The sequence below is a fragment of the Cheilinus undulatus genome, linkage group 16 (genome assembly GCF_018320785.1).
Source record: "Cheilinus undulatus linkage group 16, ASM1832078v1, whole genome shotgun sequence".
NCBI lineage: Eukaryota > Metazoa > Chordata > Actinopteri > Labriformes > Labridae > Cheilinus > Cheilinus undulatus.
Genome location: NC_054880.1, coordinates 4857473 through 4877066, shown reverse-complemented (window position 1 = coordinate 4877066; position 19594 = coordinate 4857473). Strand labels below are relative to the sequence as shown.

At 36.7% G+C, this 19594-nt stretch overlaps 2 protein-coding genes across 4 annotated transcripts; both read left to right on the top strand.

Annotated features, from left to right (window-relative positions):
• The first annotated feature begins 1039 nt into the window (after nucleotides 1-1039).
• On the top strand, nucleotides 1040-12896 carry LOC121523789 (gastrula zinc finger protein XlCGF57.1-like). 3 transcript variants are annotated; one of them, XM_041808832.1, is made up of 3 exons: nucleotides 1040-1172; nucleotides 4178-4610; nucleotides 10400-10528. In XM_041808832.1, exons 1-3 carry the CDS (start codon nucleotides 1148-1150, stop codon nucleotides 10434-10436), a joined length of 495 nt encoding a protein of 164 aa, XP_041664766.1. In that variant the 5' UTR covers nucleotides 1040-1147; the 3' UTR covers nucleotides 10437-10528. The 3 variants fall into 3 exon arrangements, with proteins under 3 accessions (XP_041664766.1, XP_041664765.1, XP_041664763.1); XM_041808831.1 differs by lacking the exon at nucleotides 10400-10528 and having other exon boundaries at nucleotides 4178-5409; XM_041808829.1 differs by lacking the exons at nucleotides 1040-1172; nucleotides 4178-4610 and adding an exon at nucleotides 7013-7144 and having other exon boundaries at nucleotides 10400-12896.
• A 1606-nt stretch (nucleotides 12897-14502) lies between these two features.
• On the top strand, nucleotides 14503-17939 carry LOC121523842 (zinc finger protein OZF-like). The gene is made up of 2 exons (XM_041808898.1): nucleotides 14503-14572; nucleotides 16479-17939. The coding sequence occupies exons 1-2, from the start codon at nucleotides 14537-14539 to the stop codon at nucleotides 17718-17720; spliced, it is 1278 nt and encodes a 425-aa protein (XP_041664832.1). The 5' UTR covers nucleotides 14503-14536; the 3' UTR covers nucleotides 17721-17939.
• Nucleotides 17940-19594: the final 1655 nt, after the last annotated feature.

The following is a 19594-nucleotide window of genomic DNA, read 5'->3' as shown; positions in this document are numbered from 1 at the left end:
CCTCCACCTGCTGAGGAAACTAAGGAAACATTTTATCAAAGGTTCACCATCCACAAACTGGATCAAAGTTTGGTTGACCCAGAATAACATCTTCCAAATGAACAAAATATAATTGACACTATACTACAAAATGATTTGTAGCTTTTAACATTCTCCCCTCTATATGCCTGTTCCTGGTGTTGTAAATGTATTTAAATTTAAATAAGGCTGTCAAGTTAAATCTCATCAATCGCAATTAACTGTGATCTACAATTAGTGCGCTGATTTGTTTTTAATCGCATGCTTTATTTCCCCAAAGACCAAGTTTTAGCCACATCAGCCTTTCCCTGCAGAAACACTGATGTAGAATAAGTCCACTATTGCTCCTTGATGTATCATTTCACTTTAGAAACCCAGTAGACAATTCAAAAAGCATCTACACCTTGTGCCAAAACATTTACCTTCACTTATTTCAAGTTCCTTTTCCCCTGTGGTTCAGAAAATTGTTAAAGTCCTCAATCCACCCATAAAATTAGGTCTGTTTCCAAAGAGGAAGTCAGTCAACCTCAATTTAACACAGCAAAAAATTTTTAAAAAATGACACAAAAACAGTTAAAAATGCAAATGGAATTTACACTGTGGCAAAACGGTGTGATTCATTGTAGTTAACTACAGAAATCATGGAATTAATCACAATTTTAAATTTAAAACAGCCCCAAATTTATTTTGTGTGTGTTTTGAGACTTGTCAAATGGAATTTATTGCTTCTTATAGACAGCAAAGTTTATCCATCCATCAATCTATTTTGTAAACTCCAGTCCTTGGTTCCCTGTTGTCTGCCCAGTGCATAAACTAAACAAGAGACCAACCAGATGAAGATGCATTCTCTGCTGTGTGACACAGTTTAGTGTCCCTCCATAAACTTTATTTAACATTTTTGTTTTATGAAGAAAGTAAAACGCCAGCTGTTTGAAACGTAACTACTATTATGAAGGCCAGATGAGTGTACAGGAAGTAGAGTTTTTTTGTTTCCGGGTCGTGAACGCTCTCACTGAACACAGCTAGCGTTTCCGGATGAAACAGCGTCCTACAGGAGAGGAGAAATATCCTTGAAATGTGTTCAGAGTTGACTTTTCTCTTCCATTTGTGACACCTGGCTGCCTTTTAAATGTCCGGGCTTCCTGATCGTTCAGGTTTGTGTACTTTCTTCTTCTCTAAACTTATTTACTGTAGATGTTTAAGAGAGCTGAGCCTTTAGCTAACTTTCACACCCACCCAGTGTTAGCCACTGCTAGCACCTGCTAACTTTGTTTACTGGTCTAAAAAACTCTTATTTACTCACTCCTGTGTGATGCTTGTTGTGTGTCTCATATAAAGGCATATTATGCGTGAAAACAAGCAGTAGGTTTTCGTTTTTCACGTACCTCCAATTAGCTCCACGAGTCCGTTTGCCTGTGAACCAGGGACTTTTATTGTTGTAACAGAGGTGCGATGTTGCTCAGCAGTCCTCACTGAAACTTACATATAATATTATATCCTCTTTGAAGTTGTCCAGACTGTTGGTATCAGTGCTGAAATGATCCCAGTCTGCAGAGGTGGAAAGAGTGCAGGACTAGTGTAGGACTAGTGTATTCAAGTAAAAGTACAGTTATACTGATGGACATTGACTTAAGTTAATACTGGTTTCTTGCATTGCTTGAGTAAAAGTAAAAAGCATTTCATGCAAAGTTTACTTTAAGTACTGGGCTACTAAAGCTGCAATTTAAATTAGATAACATTATATACTTTTGAAAATTTAAATCATAAAATGTGCAATGTGGGTCAAAATACAAGTTTCATAATTTTTTGCATCAGAGATGTTCTCTACACATCATGCAAGCATTCAAGCATCAGTGTTTTAGAATAGCACACAACAAATCATCCCCTTAATTTTGCACGTTTTTCTCATTAAAATGAAGTAACATAAAAAAAGATCATTTCCCTCAATACACCAATTGTTATTGAATTTGAAATATGGGTCCAAATAAACACAATTAGATTTTTTTATTTTTTTTGTCAAAATCATAAATCCTTATTTGTTACCGACTTCCATGATGTTGATGTTTACGCCACATTCTTTAGTCAGAGCTTTGTTGTGTTTTCATGATGACTGCTTACCAGGCTGTAAGTGAAATTAATCAGATATTCACAATAATTCATGTGAGTGAAGTAGATAAAAAATTGTCATACCTTTAGAATCATGCATCATCTAATTTTATTCTAACATATAAAACAAGCCTGTAGGAAAGAACAGTTTATATCATGTTGGTCCCTTGAAAAATAGATCTTTGATCTTGATGGGGCTAATTAGATTATTTTCCCAAATCATACAGCTCTTATGGGTACCAAGGAGTTGTAAAGGAAAATATGATATTTCTTAATTGGTAATAACAACATGAGAACATGGGTTGTTCCTGATGAAGTCAAACCTTTATAATAAAGTGAAATACAATAGTTGATGGTGGCTGTGATGTGGAATAATTATCTCTCTATGTGTCACTGTGTCGTCAACTAGGGCTGAACAATTTGGGAAAATAATGTAATTGTGATTTTTTTTTACCCGATATTGCGATTGCAATTTAATATGTGATTATTTCTTAAGTTCCTTATCACATGCATTTTACAACAAAAACAAGCAAAAAGTCTTCCACACTATAACCCACACAAAATTAGATTAAACTAGGGCGGCACATTTTTAAAAATCTAATTGTGATGATTTTTTACTCATTTTGCAAATTCAATATGAACTGTTGTATTAAAGGTAATGGTCCTTTTTTATATAATTCTCTAATTTAATAAGAAAAACATACAAAAATGAATAAATATGATTTTTTTGTTCACTATTTTGAAAATATGGCACTAGAATGATTGCATGATATGTAATGTATAACATCTCTGCTGCAAAAATGTTCTAAACTGGTATTTTGACACAAATTTTAGGGTTGGAAATATTGCAACTTCTGCGATTTGAAAATTGCAGCAGGTGATATTGTGATTTAATCTAATTTGCAATTAATTTCCCGGCCCTATTGTCAACAGAAGTACAAAAATATTGTACTCAAGTGGAAGTACAGTTACTCTGGTTAACACTTACTTAAGCAGAGTTAAAAATACTGATTTCAAAACGTACTAAAAAAGTACAAGTACCCAAAAAACTACTTAGTTACAGTAATTTGTGTAAATGTAATCAGTTTCTTTTGACCTCTGGCAGTCAGTTCAGTCTAAACATGTCTGTTGGTCAACTGATTTGATGTCACAGCAGTTTTTTTTTTTTTTTTAGCTTATTTTATTTATTTATTTATTTTAATTTCATTACAACACAGAAAAAATAAAAATATAAGACTTCATACATTTTACCAGAGTGATCATAAACCTAGCTCATAAATAAGGACATTTGTGTTTGGTAGATAATTTCTTTGTTGTATCAAAGCCTCTTATCAAACTCTGAAGGTAGTCTCTGATAAACCCTGCTCTGTGGGGTGAGTATTGTCGTTGTAGGATAGAGTTCAGTCCCAGACTGTGGAGATATGGGGTTGCCACTGGCTGCAGAATCTCGTCTCAATGCCTCTCTGCATTGACAATGCCTCCAATCATGCCAAGCCTCTTTTTTCAAGTGAGGGAGATGCCGCCCCACACTATCACACTGCCTCCACCAAAAGTTGTTACTCTAACATTGCAGTCAACATAGCGTTCTCTGAATCTTCTCCACACTTTGACTCCATGATCCAACTGCATTAGGCAGAATCTGGGCTTATCGCTGAACATAACCTTCCTCCACACGGTCAGGTTCAAGTGCACATGTTGTCGACAGCAGCACTAACAGGCATGATTTTTTTTATTTGTTTATCCTCTTTCCATAAACTTTAAAGTGTGTTTAAAATTGACTTTTTCTAACCCTTAAGAAAGCTTAAAAAACAACTGTCATAGTTTTGATCGTTTTGTAATTTGACTACAATTAAAGATTCTATGGTGAGCAGAGTGGGGATTACCTTGAAGTGTATTGACGGTGTTTGCTTAGATTTGCCACTCTATGAGTAAAAAATCATTTTTATAGCCATTTTGGAAGGAAACTTTCAAAACTAATACTGTAAAGTACAACTATTCAATGCTTGTTTAAACATAAATTCAGTTTTACTAAATGTGGGCTTCTGTGTTTTAGTTTATCCTGCGGAGGTCCTGCAGCTTTCAGTGAGTGAAGAGGAGATTTCCCCTGAGCAAAAGAGTGACTCCAGCCTGAACCAGGAGATTACTGAGCCTCCACAAATTAAAGAGGAACCAGAGGACCTATGGAGCAGTCAAGAGGGAGAGCAGCTTCATGGGCCAGAGAATGCTGATATAATTAAGCTCACTTTTGTTCCTGTCCCTGTGAAGGTTGAAGAAGATGAGGAGAAACCCCAGTCTGCACATCTTTATCAAAGACAAACTGAAGAGATGGAGACAGAAACTGATGGAGCTGACTTTGGAAAATCAGGATCAGCCATGTACTCTGATCCAGAGAGAGATTTAAAACCAGAGACTGGAGTCAAGAGTGAAGACTCTTCTGAGGCTGAGACTGATGACAGTGCAGATTGGGGGGAGGCAACAGAACTCCAGTCAGGTTTAAGCTCAGTTGAAAACACAGATAATAAGAGAAACAGTGATATGAAATCACATTGCTGCTCTGAGTGTGGTAAAATATTTAAACAGAAAAGATATCTAAAAGAACACAGTAGAATTCACACTGGAGAGAGACCCTTCAGCTGTCCTGAATGTGGTAAAGATTTTAAACTAAAAGGGCATCTGAATGATCACATGAGAATTCACACTGGAGAGAAACCCTTCAGCTGTTCTGTGTGTGGCAAAACTTTTCAGTTCAAAGTGAATTTGCAAAGACATCTAAGAATTCACACAGGAGAGAAACCATTCTCCTGCTCTGAGTGTGGCAAAAGGTTCAACCAAAAACCACATGTAACAAGTCATATGAGGATTCACACAGGAGAGGCCTCTATTGACCCGATCAAACACACGTTAGTTCAGACTAGACAGAGACCCTTTAAATGTTCTGATTGTGGTAAAAGGTTTAGCCATCAAGGTAATTTGACCAAACACAAGAGAACTCATTCAGGAGAGAAACCCTTTGACTGCTCAGAGTGTGGCAAAAGATTTACACTGAAACATCATATGAAGGGCCATATGAAAACACACTTGAAAGACAAACTTTCAGCTGGTTTAACAGTGAAATAGACACCACACAACACTTATTTTAATTTGTAGCATTTAACACTTCCCTATGATTTTCCTGTGCTTGGTGTTTGAAATGCTTTAATTCTAGCTTTATTTGTTGTTTGAGCCTTGTCAAAGAAAATTTTCTTTCACTTCCTGAATAGACAATAAAGTTTTTCTATTCATCTGTCTATTTATCCAGCTTATGATTCCGTGTTGTCTGCTCAGTGGGGACCTGCTGTCCAATGCATAAATACAGTATATCACTTACAATGTTTACTTTAAAAATAATAATAGAAATAACGCCATATGCACAACTTCTACAGAAGAAAATCTAATATATTGTTTAACCACTAAACCCTCAAACACTTAAACAACTACTTAATGTCATTTAGTAAGAAATACACATAATTAATGTTTATAGGTGAAATTATTAACAAAATGGTAATATCTGGGTTTCAACATTTAACCAGAACATTTAAGTTCAGAATTTTCAAGTCAGTAAAAACAGACCATGTCCCTGTGAAGCACAAACATCAGTTTCAATCCTCCTATAAAGGCTCAGACCTTTCCTACTTCCTGCCTCCTTCCTTCAGAGAAAGACCCTCCACATCTGCCCTTCACAACATTTGATTTTCAGAGGATTAAGAATTTAAGACATTTTTCTATATTGTGCTTTCATTTCCATCAGTGGTGTACACACACACACACACACACACACACACACACATATATATACACAATGCTTAACAAATTTATTAGACCACCACCCAAAATGAGGTTTATGCCACAGCTGCCCTAAATTAACAGCATTGGTAATTACCAAAATCATTTTTAATGTTTCTGCAATGGTTAATACACCAATATGTAGAAGCTCTTTAACCCAAATGATATTTTTAATGATAAAATGTAATTGTTATTGTTATCCATGAATTTTCAAATTTACTGATTTACAAAAAAAAAAACTGGAAAAATAGTAAAGCATATTATTATTTCTTGATTAATATGTCAAATTATAGTTATATACTTGCATTCCTGAACAGAAAAATGAGTTTTAATGGTTGAATGTTTTGCTTGATCAATTTCTGATTTCTCAGAGAAGCCCAGTGAGCTGGCTCAAATTTGGGTGAATTCAGTTTGAAATTTCTCATTCCTGTTCAAAATGGTAAAACGTGGAGAGCTCACTGAAAATGAAAGAGTCTGCATTAAAGCACTTCATGATGCTGGATGGTCTCTGAGACAAATATGACAGGTGGTCTAATAAATTTGTTAGGCACTATATATATATATATATATATATATATATATGTAAGAATATAATATGTGTAAAATTGAAGTGTGGAAAGACCACCTCACTAGGTTCAAATTTAGCCCACAAAAAGAAAGATATATTTGAAATACAAAAAATTAAATTACATATAATTTATTATATAAATAAATATACAGTATTTATAGAGTTTATAGAGTGATGACTTTTCACCTTTCACTTTCAAACTAATTTAGTTCATATAGGGATGTCTAAAAAGAGAGGTCTTTTCTGCGAGCTAAAGGTTACGGCTTTTTAACAAACTCCTGTTGTGAAACAGTGTTGTTCTACGTTATGTAGATTCTGACTGTGCTTTCAGCTAGTTTCCTTAGAAGAGGAAAATGTGCTCATGATGTGTGTTTTAGGTGTTTTTGTTAGATAAAGAATATACACTATTGAGTGTTTGAAGATCCACTATTATTCTGAAGGCGAGATTCGTGTACAGGAAGTGGTGTTTTATTTCCGGGTTTTGACGGCGCTGTCATCAGTCTGCATTTCTAGATCAGCCAGCCTCCTGTAAGCGAAGAAAAATCATTGAAAAGCGAACAGAGCTGAACTTTCTCTTCCTTCTTTGACTCTTGAATGTTTGTAAAATGTCGGCGTTTTCGGATCTATCAGGTTTGTTTTCTTTCTTCTTCTGTAAACGTGTTTACTGAGAAAGCTGAGCCTTCCGCTAACGTACACATCAACACAGCACAGTGTTAGCTGCAGCTAGCTCCCTTATTTCTAGAAAACGTTTTATTTGAGCAGTGACCATGCGTTTATTTGTGTTAAAATATGAGGTGTTTGTGTCGTTCCCGTACCTCCAGTTACTAACACCTGTCTGTTTATCTGTGAACCAGGGTATCTTATTGTTGTAACTAACAGAGGTGTGTGATCTTGTTCATCAGTCCTCGTTGAGGCTGACAAATAACACCACAGTCTCTTTGAACTTGTCCAGGCTGTTATCAGCACCAAGGCTCAAAGTCTGTCCAGACGAAACGTGTCTGTAGAGCCGCTGACAGTGTTCATTTCGTCGACTAAAACTATGACTAAAACAATTCGTTGACAGCCTTTTTTCCATGACAAAAACTAGACTAAGACTAACAAAAATAGATCTGTGATGACAAACTGATAAAAACAATGACTAAAATTAGACTAAACTGTAATTTAGTTTTTGTCGGACATTCTAAATCTGTGATATTTCCCCACTGTGGTTAAATCTGTCAAAATGCAATGCAGCTGTATCTATTCTGCCTCTCAGCTGTAGAAAGCAGGGACCCCAGGTTTAGGAGAGTGAAGAGAACACACTACCATGATTTGGTAGTAAATTTAGGCAAGGAAATAAATGCTTGGTCTAAAAGTTCAGACTAAAATGTGAGGACTTTTAATGGACTAAAACTAGACTAAAATGTTTTGAGTTTTTGTCAACTAAAACTAGACTAAAACTAAAAAGGGTAGAAATTACTAAAATGTGACTAAAACTAAAATGCATTTCATTTGAAGATTAAAACTAAAATTAAAAATAGCTGCTAAAATTAAGACTGGCCACTGTTGGTTCACTCATTTGATATTGTCACAAAAATAATTCATTCAAGAGCGTCTGGCATCCCGTTCTTTAGATCAGGGGTTCTCAACCTTGGGGTCGGGCCCCCATTGCGGGTTGCGAGACACTTAGAGGGGGTCTCCAGGTACCTTCAAAAAACTAAGAACATTTTTTAAATACACTGTTGCCACTTAGACTAATTTTGCCCAAGTTTAGCCCGTTTTCATCACTTTCTCCCACCAATGTTACCAACTGTAACACATTTTGCAGCTTAAACCCATTTTTTCCATATATCAAACCCTTTCCACCACTTTTTTTCTGCCTGTTTTTGCCACTTCTAAACCAAATCTTGCCACTCTCTGCCTACTGTTGGCTCTGTTGACACATTATTGCCACTATTAACCCCTTTTACCAATTTTTAAGCCACATTTCATAATTTGATATGCCCACATGATTTTTTTTTTCTGCTTCAGCTGTTTATATCAATTTCCATCCCATTTCACCAAACTTCCACCTTTTTTGGCACTTTAACCCCATTTCAGCCACTTTTGAATTTCCTTTTACCACTTAATATGCCCTTTCATACCACTTAAACCCATTTTTGGTTATTTTTTGTCACTTTTATCTAATTTTTGGCATTTCTAACCCATTTCTGCAACTTTTACAAGCTAATTTCTCCACCTTTCCCACCATTTTTTTTGCCATTATTACCCCATTTTGAGCTGTTTTTTTAAACATATTTTAATTCATGATTTGAAGAGGGCTACTTACTGGACAAATGAATTAAAATGTGTTTTTTTGATCAGAGAGGTTATTAGTCAGGTTAAATATAAAATACCACAATTGACCATGATTTCCTGGTCCCCACTTTGGCTGGGGCCCAGAAATCCCCCCCCCCCCATGCACACATCACTATTCTTGAATGTGCATGGCTGTGTTCAACCACCTTCAGGTACAGTGGGGTCCCCAGTCTCTGACACCTTTATTTTGGGGGTCGTGGGCTGAAAAGGTTGAGAACCACTGCTTTAGGTGTTGAGGGATACTCATGATGTAAGTGATGAAGAAGAATTACAAAAATAAAACGAGTAAGCAGTGACTCACTCAGTTCTGAATCTGAACTGAAGAAGCCTTTTGGAGAAGAGGCGAAACGTCCTCAAGAATTTGCTACCAGTCTAGTTGCCTCATTGATCAGCGTTGGATATCTTGGAATAGACAATATGATATGATATTAAGAAAAAATACAGACTTGCATGAGAAGACGTCATCTTATTATTATAGAGAAAATAAAGATAGACTGATTTAAAACAGATAAAAAGAGATAGAACAAGTAGGTCAATTCAGCAACAAAAGGACAAAATACAGACTTAAAGAGTAATAGCAGAACCCTTAAAGAGTAATATAAATAGATTGATAATTAAAGGAGACATCACATAAAAGCAAATCTGTAAAAGTGAGTTTTAAGGATTGCTTTAAAAGATGTAACTTAGGCTGCAAGCCTTATCTCCTCAGGCAAGCTGTTTCAAAGCTGAGGGACCCTGACATCAAATGGCCAATAATTTAGATTTAGTCTCAATTTTGGTACAACCAGAAGACCCAGCTATGATCTGGCTCATAAGGGGTCAGCATCTCAGAAATATAATCCGGGGCTAATCCCATTCAAGCTTTAAAATTAATCAGTAAGATCTTAAAATTAATTCTAAAAGTGACAGGGACCCACTTGAGGAAAGCGAGGATAGAAGTGATCTGATGTTGTCTGTTTTAAACCAGTTAAAAGCCTAGCTGTTGCATTCTTGCCCAATTGAAGATGGGAGCAGGATTTTTTTAGTGATGCTAGAGAGGAGGGATTTACAATAATCTAGTTGGGAGAAAATCAATGCATATATAAGTTTTTCAGATCAGCAGGGGTCAGAAGGATGGATTGTATTTTAGAAATTGTTCTGATGTGAATGAAGCAGGACTAGACAACTCTTTTGATGTGTTTTTAAAGGGGAGGTTTACATGAAAGATGGCTCCTAGGTTTCTGGCTGTGATGGTGAAATTAGAGGGCAGTGGACTGAGGGAACTTTTATTTTGGCTAATATGTGTCTTATGATTTTGGAACGTTGGAAGAACTTTGTGCCATCCAACGTCTGATATCTTTGAGTCATTGCAAAACAGAAGCTAGGCTATTAGGGTCATCAGTGGGAGGTATACCTCCATGTCATCAGCATAAAATGGAAAGACAGTGATTGATGAAACCTAATGGGACTTATAGGGTAAAAGTGGACCTAAAATTCTATTTTGTGGTACACCACAGGTAATATGAATTTGAAAAATACATTTTACTAATGTGTGCTTCTGTATTTTAGCTTTTCCTGTGGAGGTCCAGCAGATTTTAGTGCGTAAAGAAGAGGTTTCCCCTGATCAGCAGAAGAGGGGCTTCAGTCTAAGCCAGGATATTAGCAAGCATCCACACATTAAAGAGGAACCAGAGGAATTGGGGAGCAGTCAGGAGGGAGAGCAACTTCAAGAACAAGAGAATGCTGATATCATCAAGTTTACTTTTGTTCCTGTCCCTGTTAAGATTGAAGAAGATGAGGAAAAACTTCAGTCCTCACAGCTAACTGGAGAGATAAAAATAGAGGCTGATGGAGAGGACTGTGGAGGACTTGAAGCATCCAAGTACTATGATCCAGAAAGCAATTTACAACCAGAGATTGAGGTCAAGATTGAAGACTCTTCTGAGGCTGAGACTGATGACAGTACTGAGTGGAGGGAGACAAGCGAACATCAGTTGGAATTGAACTCAGTGGGAACACTCAAAAATAAGAGAAGAAACAGAGATAAATCATATTTTTGCTCTGAATGTGGTAAAAGATTTAACCACGCAGGTCATCTAAGAGATCATATGAGAATGCACACAAGAGAGAAACCCTTCAGCTGCTCAGAGTGTGGTCAAAGATTTGTACTCAAAGTGAATCTAAAATTACATATGAGAATTCACACAGGAGAGAGACCCTTCAGCTGCTCTGAGTGTGGCAAAAGATTCTACCGCAAACAACATTTTTTAAGTCATATGAGAATTCACTCAGGAGGGAAACCTTTTTGCCCATCTGATTATGGTAAAAGATTTAACCAGACCAAACGCATGTTGATGCACACGAGAATGAAACCCTTTCGATGCTCTGAATGTAGTAAAAGGTTTAGCCATAAAAGTGATCTGACAAAACACAGGCAAATTCACACAGGAGAGAAACCCTTTAGCTGCTTTGAATGTGGTCAAAGATTTAGTCGCAATGGCTGTCTGACCAGACATATGCTTTGTCACACCAGAAAAAAACTCTTCAACTCCGCTGCGTGCAGGAATGAATGTAGCCCTAACGATCAAGTAATAACAGAAATGAAAAGTCACATAGCAGAGAAACCCTACATCTGCTCTGAGTGTGGAAAAAGTTTTAACCACAAAAATGATCTGTCTAGACATATGTTAGTTCACACTAGAGAGAAGCTCTTCAGCTGTTCTGAGTGTGGTAAATCATTTGGCCTTAAACAACATCTGACAAGACATATGGGGACACATGGAGGTGACAAACCCTTCAACTGCTCTGAGTGTGGTCAAAGATTTACCCGACAAAGTTCTCTGACCAGACACATGTTAGTTCACACTAGTCAGAAACCATTTAGTTGCTCTGAATGTGGTCAGAAATTTACTCAACAGGGTTCTCTTACCAGACATATGTTAGTTCACACTAAACAGAAACCATTTACATGCTCTGAGTGTGGGCAGATATTTAGTCTTAAAACTACTTTGACCAGACATAGGAGAACCCACACAGGAGAGAAACCCTTCAGCTGCTCTGAATGTGGTCAGAGGTTTACCCGTCAAAGTACTTTGACCAAACATATGTTAATTCACACTCAACAGAAGACAGAAACTCTTTAACTGCTCTCAGTGGGTTAAAGGACAAGTTGAAAAGTCTTAAACCATTCTTAAAAACATTTCTTCTGCAATATTTTTGATCAAGGATTCTTTGGCTGTACTAACTAATTCACCAGTTGGATAGCGGTCAGGCTTCAAAGTCTCCTCAAAACCAAACTAAGGAGAAAATGAGGGCAGAAACAGGAGCTGACGGAGCATAGTGTGGAGGACCAGAACCAGCTCGGAAATCAGTTTTAAAGTAATTTTCAATCAGAGGCTGAGGTCAAGACAGAAGATATATCTAAACCAGAGAGGAAAGACTTTGATGTTCGGATGGTGACCAGAGAGAACATCAGTAATGTTTAAACTCTGAGATATCATGAATATTTCTTGGTGATATGAAATGTGACATGTTTGAGACACAACTCTTGAGTCTCACAGAGAGGTAGTTTGGGGGACATCCTAATGGATCCATTTAGATTTTTCTTTTCTTTTATGATGGTCATAACTCAGGAAAAAATGCATTGTAGCCTAGCTTTACAGGCCTTGAGACAGATTCTGGATCTCTTGTTGACATGAATCTTGGCATGGAAAGACTGTTTTCACTCACAGCACAGGGTAGGAAACCTCTCAGATCTGAGAGATGTTGAAAATAACTGAGCCTCTATGCTTTTGTTTAAGACAAAGCCACCACATAATTACAGAACTGTTTAAAGTGGTCATATTTCCATGATTACATTGAAGAACTTGATTCATTGAGTTGCAACTGTGAACAGGAAGAGGAAGTACATGTGAAAAGATGTTAAAATTTCATTTAATTCAAGTGTCATTTCTCTAGCAAGCTTGCTTGGTGTGCAACAGCTAATGTAAACATTGTATTTTCTGTTGTTAATGTCATCAATGGATTTGGAGTAAATATAAATACAAAGCAGTAACTGTTGTGATTTTAGTATTAATACTTAATTAAAACATGGCATTTCTGATCTGTAGAAAGTTTTAATGCCTTAAATCACAGGTGTCAAATTCAAGGCCCGGGGCCAAATCCGGCCCGTGGAACAGTTAAATCCGGCCCGCGAGATGGTCTCATATTTCTGTTATAACTGGCCCATCAGTAGGAGGTCTGCAGATTTTCTCAAGTATAAAAATGTGAACTTATCCTTGATGATTTAAGATATCCATGTTAAGTCACAAAATCTGAAATTTCACATTTTCAATTTAGCATCTTACAATTAGGGCTCAAACATAGGGTTTTGACTTTTAATTTCATACTTTGAGCATTTCAACTCATAATTTTGACCTCTTATTTAATATTTTGAGTTTTAAGATTCATAATTATAAATTTTAAGTGATATTTTGACCTTTTAAACCAATTATTTTGTATTTAACCTCATATTTTCAACTCCAAACTTTGCATTCATAATCCCATAGTTTGACATTTTAGACTCACAATTTAAAATTTTGAATCATATTTTGACTTTTGTTTTCATGATTACAATTTTTTTTCATATTTTGACCTTTTAGATCCATGATTTTGACTTCTTTCTAATATATGTGCCATTAAAAAATATTTTTTAGTTTCACATTTCAACCTTTCTAAACTAAAATTTATTTCATCAGTGCTAAGTTTTTTTTTGTTTTGTTTTGTTTTGTTTTTTTCATATTTTATTACTGGTGAAACAAGGTTGACAGTTTATGGCTAAAATGTTGACCCTGTTAGGTCCTCAGGTTAGTCCTGAATCCAGAGTCCGGCCCCTGCTGTGATTGAGTTTGACACCCCTGCCTTAAGTAGATATTGAATGCTGTGTGCTATAAGATTATTTCCCTTTTCTTTTTTATAAAGATACACATGTTTAATTAACTTATACTTTTATGTTTTGTATATACCATGCAGAATCTGGTGTCAACTCGAAGAGCAGGTTGAATCTTATAAATCCCTGAGAGATGTGTTAGACACCTGTCTCACTTTTTCTCAGCATAACTGTAGTCACAAAAAGACAACAGCGCCTCCATCTGCCTGAGAAACAAAGCACTTTTAATGTCAGCAAACACATTTCAGTTGGGGTTTACCATTCACAAACTGAACCAGTGGGGCACCAACCCAGAAAAAACATCGACAAATAATGCTACAAACTTTTACCATAACCACCCCGAACAATTTGAAATAGACACTATAGAACACTGATTTTAATCAGTGATTTTAATGCTTTAAACATTCTCCCTTCTATATGCCTATACTTGGTGATGTAAATGTGTTTAAATTTAAGTTTTATTTGTTGTTTAAACCTCGCCAAAAGATAATTCAGAATAAACAGATACCAAATAGGTGTGGAAGCCGTGCCTACTGTAACATACAAGACACCTTTCACTTTACCCCCCAGCATTTGTTTTATGATATTATTTGAAGCTCAACTATTATTCTGAAAGCGTAATGAACGTACAGGAAGTGGGGGTTTCATATCCGGGTCGTGAAGGCTTTTTGACGCCGATCTCCGTTAACATATTTGGAGGAATCAGCGTCACGTATGAGAAGACAAATCCTTGAAACGTGTCCAGAACTGAACTTAGGATCTCCTTATTTGATTCTTGGATGTTTTTGAAATCTCCAGGTTTCAGGATCTGTCAGGTTTGTTTCTTTTTCTTCCTCTATAACTTTTTTTTTTTTTTACTACAATGTTTCAGAGAGCAGAGCCTTTAGCTAACGTTCCCATCAACACAGCTCAGCGTTAGCCGCAAAAAATCTGTCATGTTGAGTTTTAAGGACTTCACAGCATCTTAACTTGGTACTGCAATAAGCAGATGTTTGTATTTTTTTTAATCGATAATACATCCTAACACTAACCACAGGTATTAGTAACGAAATTAGCGGCTATTGAGGCTAACATCTTTGTGAACGGATAACACGTTTATAATTTTTCTCAGTTTGCAACAGTCTAATACAGCGCTCTTAATTGATGCTTCCTCACCAACAGAATCAGGAGTGAAACATTTCAAAACGGGACTTAAGCTGGATAGGTGACATTATGAAACAGAAGGGAGAAGTGATGTCTGTAAGGTCTGGATCGTTGGTGTGTTTTTTTTAAAGTTAACAGTATGATGAGGAGGTTATTATTTATTTCCATGCATGCTGCTTGAATCAATCTCTGTCAACCTTTATCTCACATCGTTCAGCAATAGACAGGTATAAGTTTCTCACTGTAGTTATCAATGCCATTAAACCAGTGATACTCAATGTGTGGCTCTGGAGCCACATGTGGCTCTTTAGTGATTATTTGTGGATCTTTTGTGATTCAATTTTAAATATTATTCACCCAGAAATCCTTGAAAAGGGGGAACTTTTGCCCCTCTTTACCATTTTTGCCACTTTTCACCCATTTAAGCTAACTTTTGTCATCAAATACCACCATTTTCCTACTTTTTGCCACTTTTTGACTTTTTTTTTTTCTTGCTCTTTTCACTTTTTTTTTTTTTTGCCAGTCATTTAAGTTACCTTTTGTCATTAATTACTACTGGTTTCCTATTTTTTTGCCCATTTTTGCCACTTATTTTGTTCCATTTTTTTTCCCATTTTTTACCTTTTTTCACCACTTTTCAACCATTTAAGCTACCTTTTACCATTAAATACCACTGGTTTCCTATTTTTTGCCACTCTTGACTGCTTTTTTTCCCCATTCTAGTCAATTTCAACCCATTTTTTTCCAAGTTTTTGCCACTTTTGGACCATTTTTGCAACCTGTGACTCATTTTTTGGCCACTTCTCACCCATTTTTGCTATTTTCTGATCCCCTTTCCACATTTCCCTCCCAATTTTTGCCCCTTTCACACATTTATGCTGCTTTTTGACCCTTTTTGCCATCTTTAACTTATTTTTATTGATACTTCAAGCCATTTCTGCCACTTTTCACCACTTTGATTGTGGCTCTTGCAAAAGTGTTTTTCAACAATTTGGCTCTTTGGTTGAGCAGGGTTGAGTAACACTGCTTTTACCCCTGTATGCATAAAATGAATGAATGAATGGGCTGATTGGAAATGGCCAGAGTTTTCCCACTATCTGTAGTTTGGATAACACTATAAGCTCGAGGTGACAGGGGAATATTTTCAACTTTAAAAGACATTTAATAAGTTTTTCCAATGTTTTATTGTTACAGTGGGTCTCTACTAATGTTTATGGATTAATGTAAAGGAACAAATAGCTCTATTCTCTCAAACAGAGTAAAGGTAACATTATAGGAATGTTACATTCAAGTTAAATGTTACATAATATACCTGGTGGCTAAATTTGTCTTTAATTTACAGTTCATGCAGTGTGGTGCTGGAATGTTTAGCTCTCAAGCCTCACTGTCTCTATACCTCATATCTCTCTTTATCACTTATGAAGATGAAAATATGTCACTGTATAAATAAAACCCATTTGATTTATGGGACATTTCATTTTCAGGGGAAACTTTAAAAACAAATCATTTGAAGTATCACAATTCCATGTTTGATAAAACATAAAACGAATCTAAGAAATGTATGCTTCTGTATTTTAGCTTTTCCAGGAGGTCCAGCTGCTTTCAGTGTGTAAAGAAGAGGTTTCCCTTGTTCACATGGAGATGAACTCCAGTCTAAGCCAGGATGTTATCAAGCCTCTCCACATCAAAGTGGAACCAGAGGAAATATGGAGCAGTCAGGAGGGAGAGCAGCTTCCCGGGCCAGAGAATGCTAATAAAATCAAGTTCACTTTTGTCCCTGTTCCTGTGAAGAGTGAAGAAGATGAGAAACCTCAGTCCACACATCTTTATCAGAGACAGCCTGAACTTGTGGAAACAGGAGAGTACTGTAGTGAACCTGGAGTATCCAGGAGCCCTGATTCAGAGAAATATTTACAATTAGAGACTGAGATCATGAGTGAGGACTTCTCTGGGACTGAGACTGATGACAGTAATGACTGGAGTGAGAAAACAGAACACCAGGCAGGTTCAAATTCAGTGGTGAAACACCCAAATAAGAGTAGAAAAAGAGATGAGAAACCACACTGCTGCTCTGTGTGTGGTAAAAGATTTAATCATAAAGGTCATCTTAGAGATCACATGAGAATTCACACTGGAGAGAAACCCTACAGCTGCTCTGAATGTGGTCAAGGATTTAAACTCAATGTAAATCTAAAAAGACATATGGGAATTCACACAGGAACAAAGCCCTTCAGCTGTCCTGAGTGTGGTAAAGGATTTAACCAAAAACAACATGTTATTAATCATATGGTAATTCACACTGGAGAGAAACCCTTCAGCTGTTCAGAGTGTGGTAAGAGTTTTTCCTGGCAATCAATTTTGGCAAAGCATGTGAAAATTCATGTCAAGGAAAAAGCTATTGGACAGTCTGAGTGTGAAGAAAGATTGAACCAGGACAAGCACATGTTGGTTAATACTGTACAGAAGCTCTTTAGATGCTCTGAGTGTGGTCAAAGTTTTCACCGTAAAGGTAATCTGACCACACACACGAGAACTCATTCAGGAGAGAAACCATTTCGATGCTCTGAGTGTGGTAAAACATTTAGCCACAGAAGTAATCTGGTCACACACAGGAGAACGCATTCAGGAGAGAAACCCTTCAGCTGTTCTGAGTGTGGTAAAAAATTTAGCCAACAACATCACGTTACATATCATATGAGGCATCACACAGGAGATAAACCCTTCAGCTGCTTTGAATGTGGAAAAAGTTTTACCCTCAATGGAAATCTGACCAGACACATGTTTTGTTCACATGCAAGTGAAACTCATCAGCTCAACTAAGTACAGGAAAAGATTTTGCCCTGATAATCGAGTGATAAAAACACACAACGTAGAGAAACCCGCCAGTTGCTTTGAGTGTGAAAAAATATTTATTGTTAAAAGCACTTTATCCAAACACAGGAGAACTCATACAGGAGTAAAACCCTTTGACTGCTCTGAGTGTGGTCAAGGATTTACTCTGCATAAAAATGGGGTCTGCCACAAGACAGAAACTCCCCAGATGCTCTGAGTGGGGTCAAAGTTTGGTTTTCTGACTGGATATAGGTTACTTCATACTGGTCAGAAGATAGAAACTCTTAAACAGCTCTTACTTTGTTAAATGATTCTCTTTAAAGTATTATCAAGCTCTTGACAGAGCTTAGAAGCTGCTCAGCTTTTATGTCTTTGTTCAGAGATTTCCTTGGCTATATAAATACAATATAAGAATGATGACAGTCAGGCTTCAGAGGCTCTTGGAAGCTCTGTGGGCAGTGAAATATCAGAACCGCATAGGAACTCAGATCCAGAGAGACATTTACAACCAGACACTGAGGTCAAGACTGACAACTTTTCTGAAACTGAGATCATGAATTTCTGGAGGAAGCTTGCTCCTTTGGGGCACGGTGTACAATAGCTGATGTTAAACAAAAATAAATGTTATCTACTCTTATTGTCATCAATAAATTTAAAGTAAATAATAATAGAAAGTATTAACTTTTGGGAGTTTAGTATTACTACTTTACTGGAATATGACATTTCTGGTCTGTAGATAGTTATGATGCCTTAAATAAATGTTGAATGCTATGTGTGCTAATAGATTATTTCCTTTTCTTCTGAATAAGATATGCATCTTCAATTTACTATTACTTGTAAGGTATGTAGCTCAGCTCACAGCCCTGAGGGGAGCCAGTGCTGAGGCTTGGATCTGAGGAGATCTCTTAGAGTGCGATACTCCCAGGTCTGACCAGCCTGTCGGTGAGGGTGGTACAACGGCACCTCAACTGCAGAGGAAACTAATGTTGTCACACATATTCCAGCAATAGTTTAACATTCACAAACTGTATCCATTTTCACCTTCAACATTTCGTCGTATTGCACTCACCAATTGAACATCCAATCAAATTTGTCCCACATAGGGGAACAGAGAGCCTAGCGGTTGGGTCACTCCCCATGATAAAGGGTTAAAATTTGGCTTGTAGCTTCTTTCCCACAAGTCTCAACCCAACCGTCTCACCACTTTTTGGGCTTTATCCACTGCCCTCCTCTTCATACATATCTTCAAAGAAAAATAAACCGTCCCACATAGGTAATCAGGCCAACAAAATCACTGGTTCACCCCAAACGTCCTCTCTGAAATGTACAACTGCTCTGTAATCAGGAAAACTCAACAACACAGCACACTTATCAATACACTTAATTTAATGAATTATTGCTTTTAACATTCTTCCCTTTTTATGCCTGTGCATGGTGTTGTAAATGTGTGTTATTGCATGTTTTATTTGTTGTTTGGGCCATATTGAAGGAGAATTTTTCACCTTTTTGGCTGACAATAAAGTTGATCAGTTCCTCTCTCTATTTAGTCAACTCCTGCTCAAGATTCCCTGTTGACTGCTCAGTTGAGTCCTGCTGACTGATGCATAAATGCAGTAAAACATCAGTTACAATGTTTGCCTTAAATTTTAAGTGAAATTGACAACTTTTAGAAAAGAAATCTGATATAATGTCAGCCCATTACATTTGCATAGAAAACAGCATAAATCTGACTTAGAAAGACTTAGAATACTTTAGTAAAAGATGTCAAGTAACATGTCTCTTAAACTCAAGCACCAGTTTCGATCATCTCATAAAGACTCAGACCTATCCAACTTACTAGTCCTTCAGAGAAATTTATTTAT

Bases quoted from the DNA above. Each gene is read 5' to 3' on its own strand.
- LOC121523789 (XM_041808829.1), top strand. From the start codon at position 7,120: ATGTCGGCGTTTTCGGATCTATCAG. The intron at 7,145-10,399 runs GTTTGTTTTCTT...TCTGTATTTTAG, and splicing joins GGCGTTTTCGGATCTATCAG to CTTTTCCTGTGGAGGTCCAG.
- LOC121523842 (XM_041808898.1), top strand. From the start codon at position 14,537: ATGTTTTTGAAATCTCCAGGTTTCAGGATCTGTCAG. The intron at 14,573-16,478 runs GTTTGTTTCTTT...TCTGTATTTTAG, and splicing joins CAGGTTTCAGGATCTGTCAG to CTTTTCCAGGAGGTCCAGCT.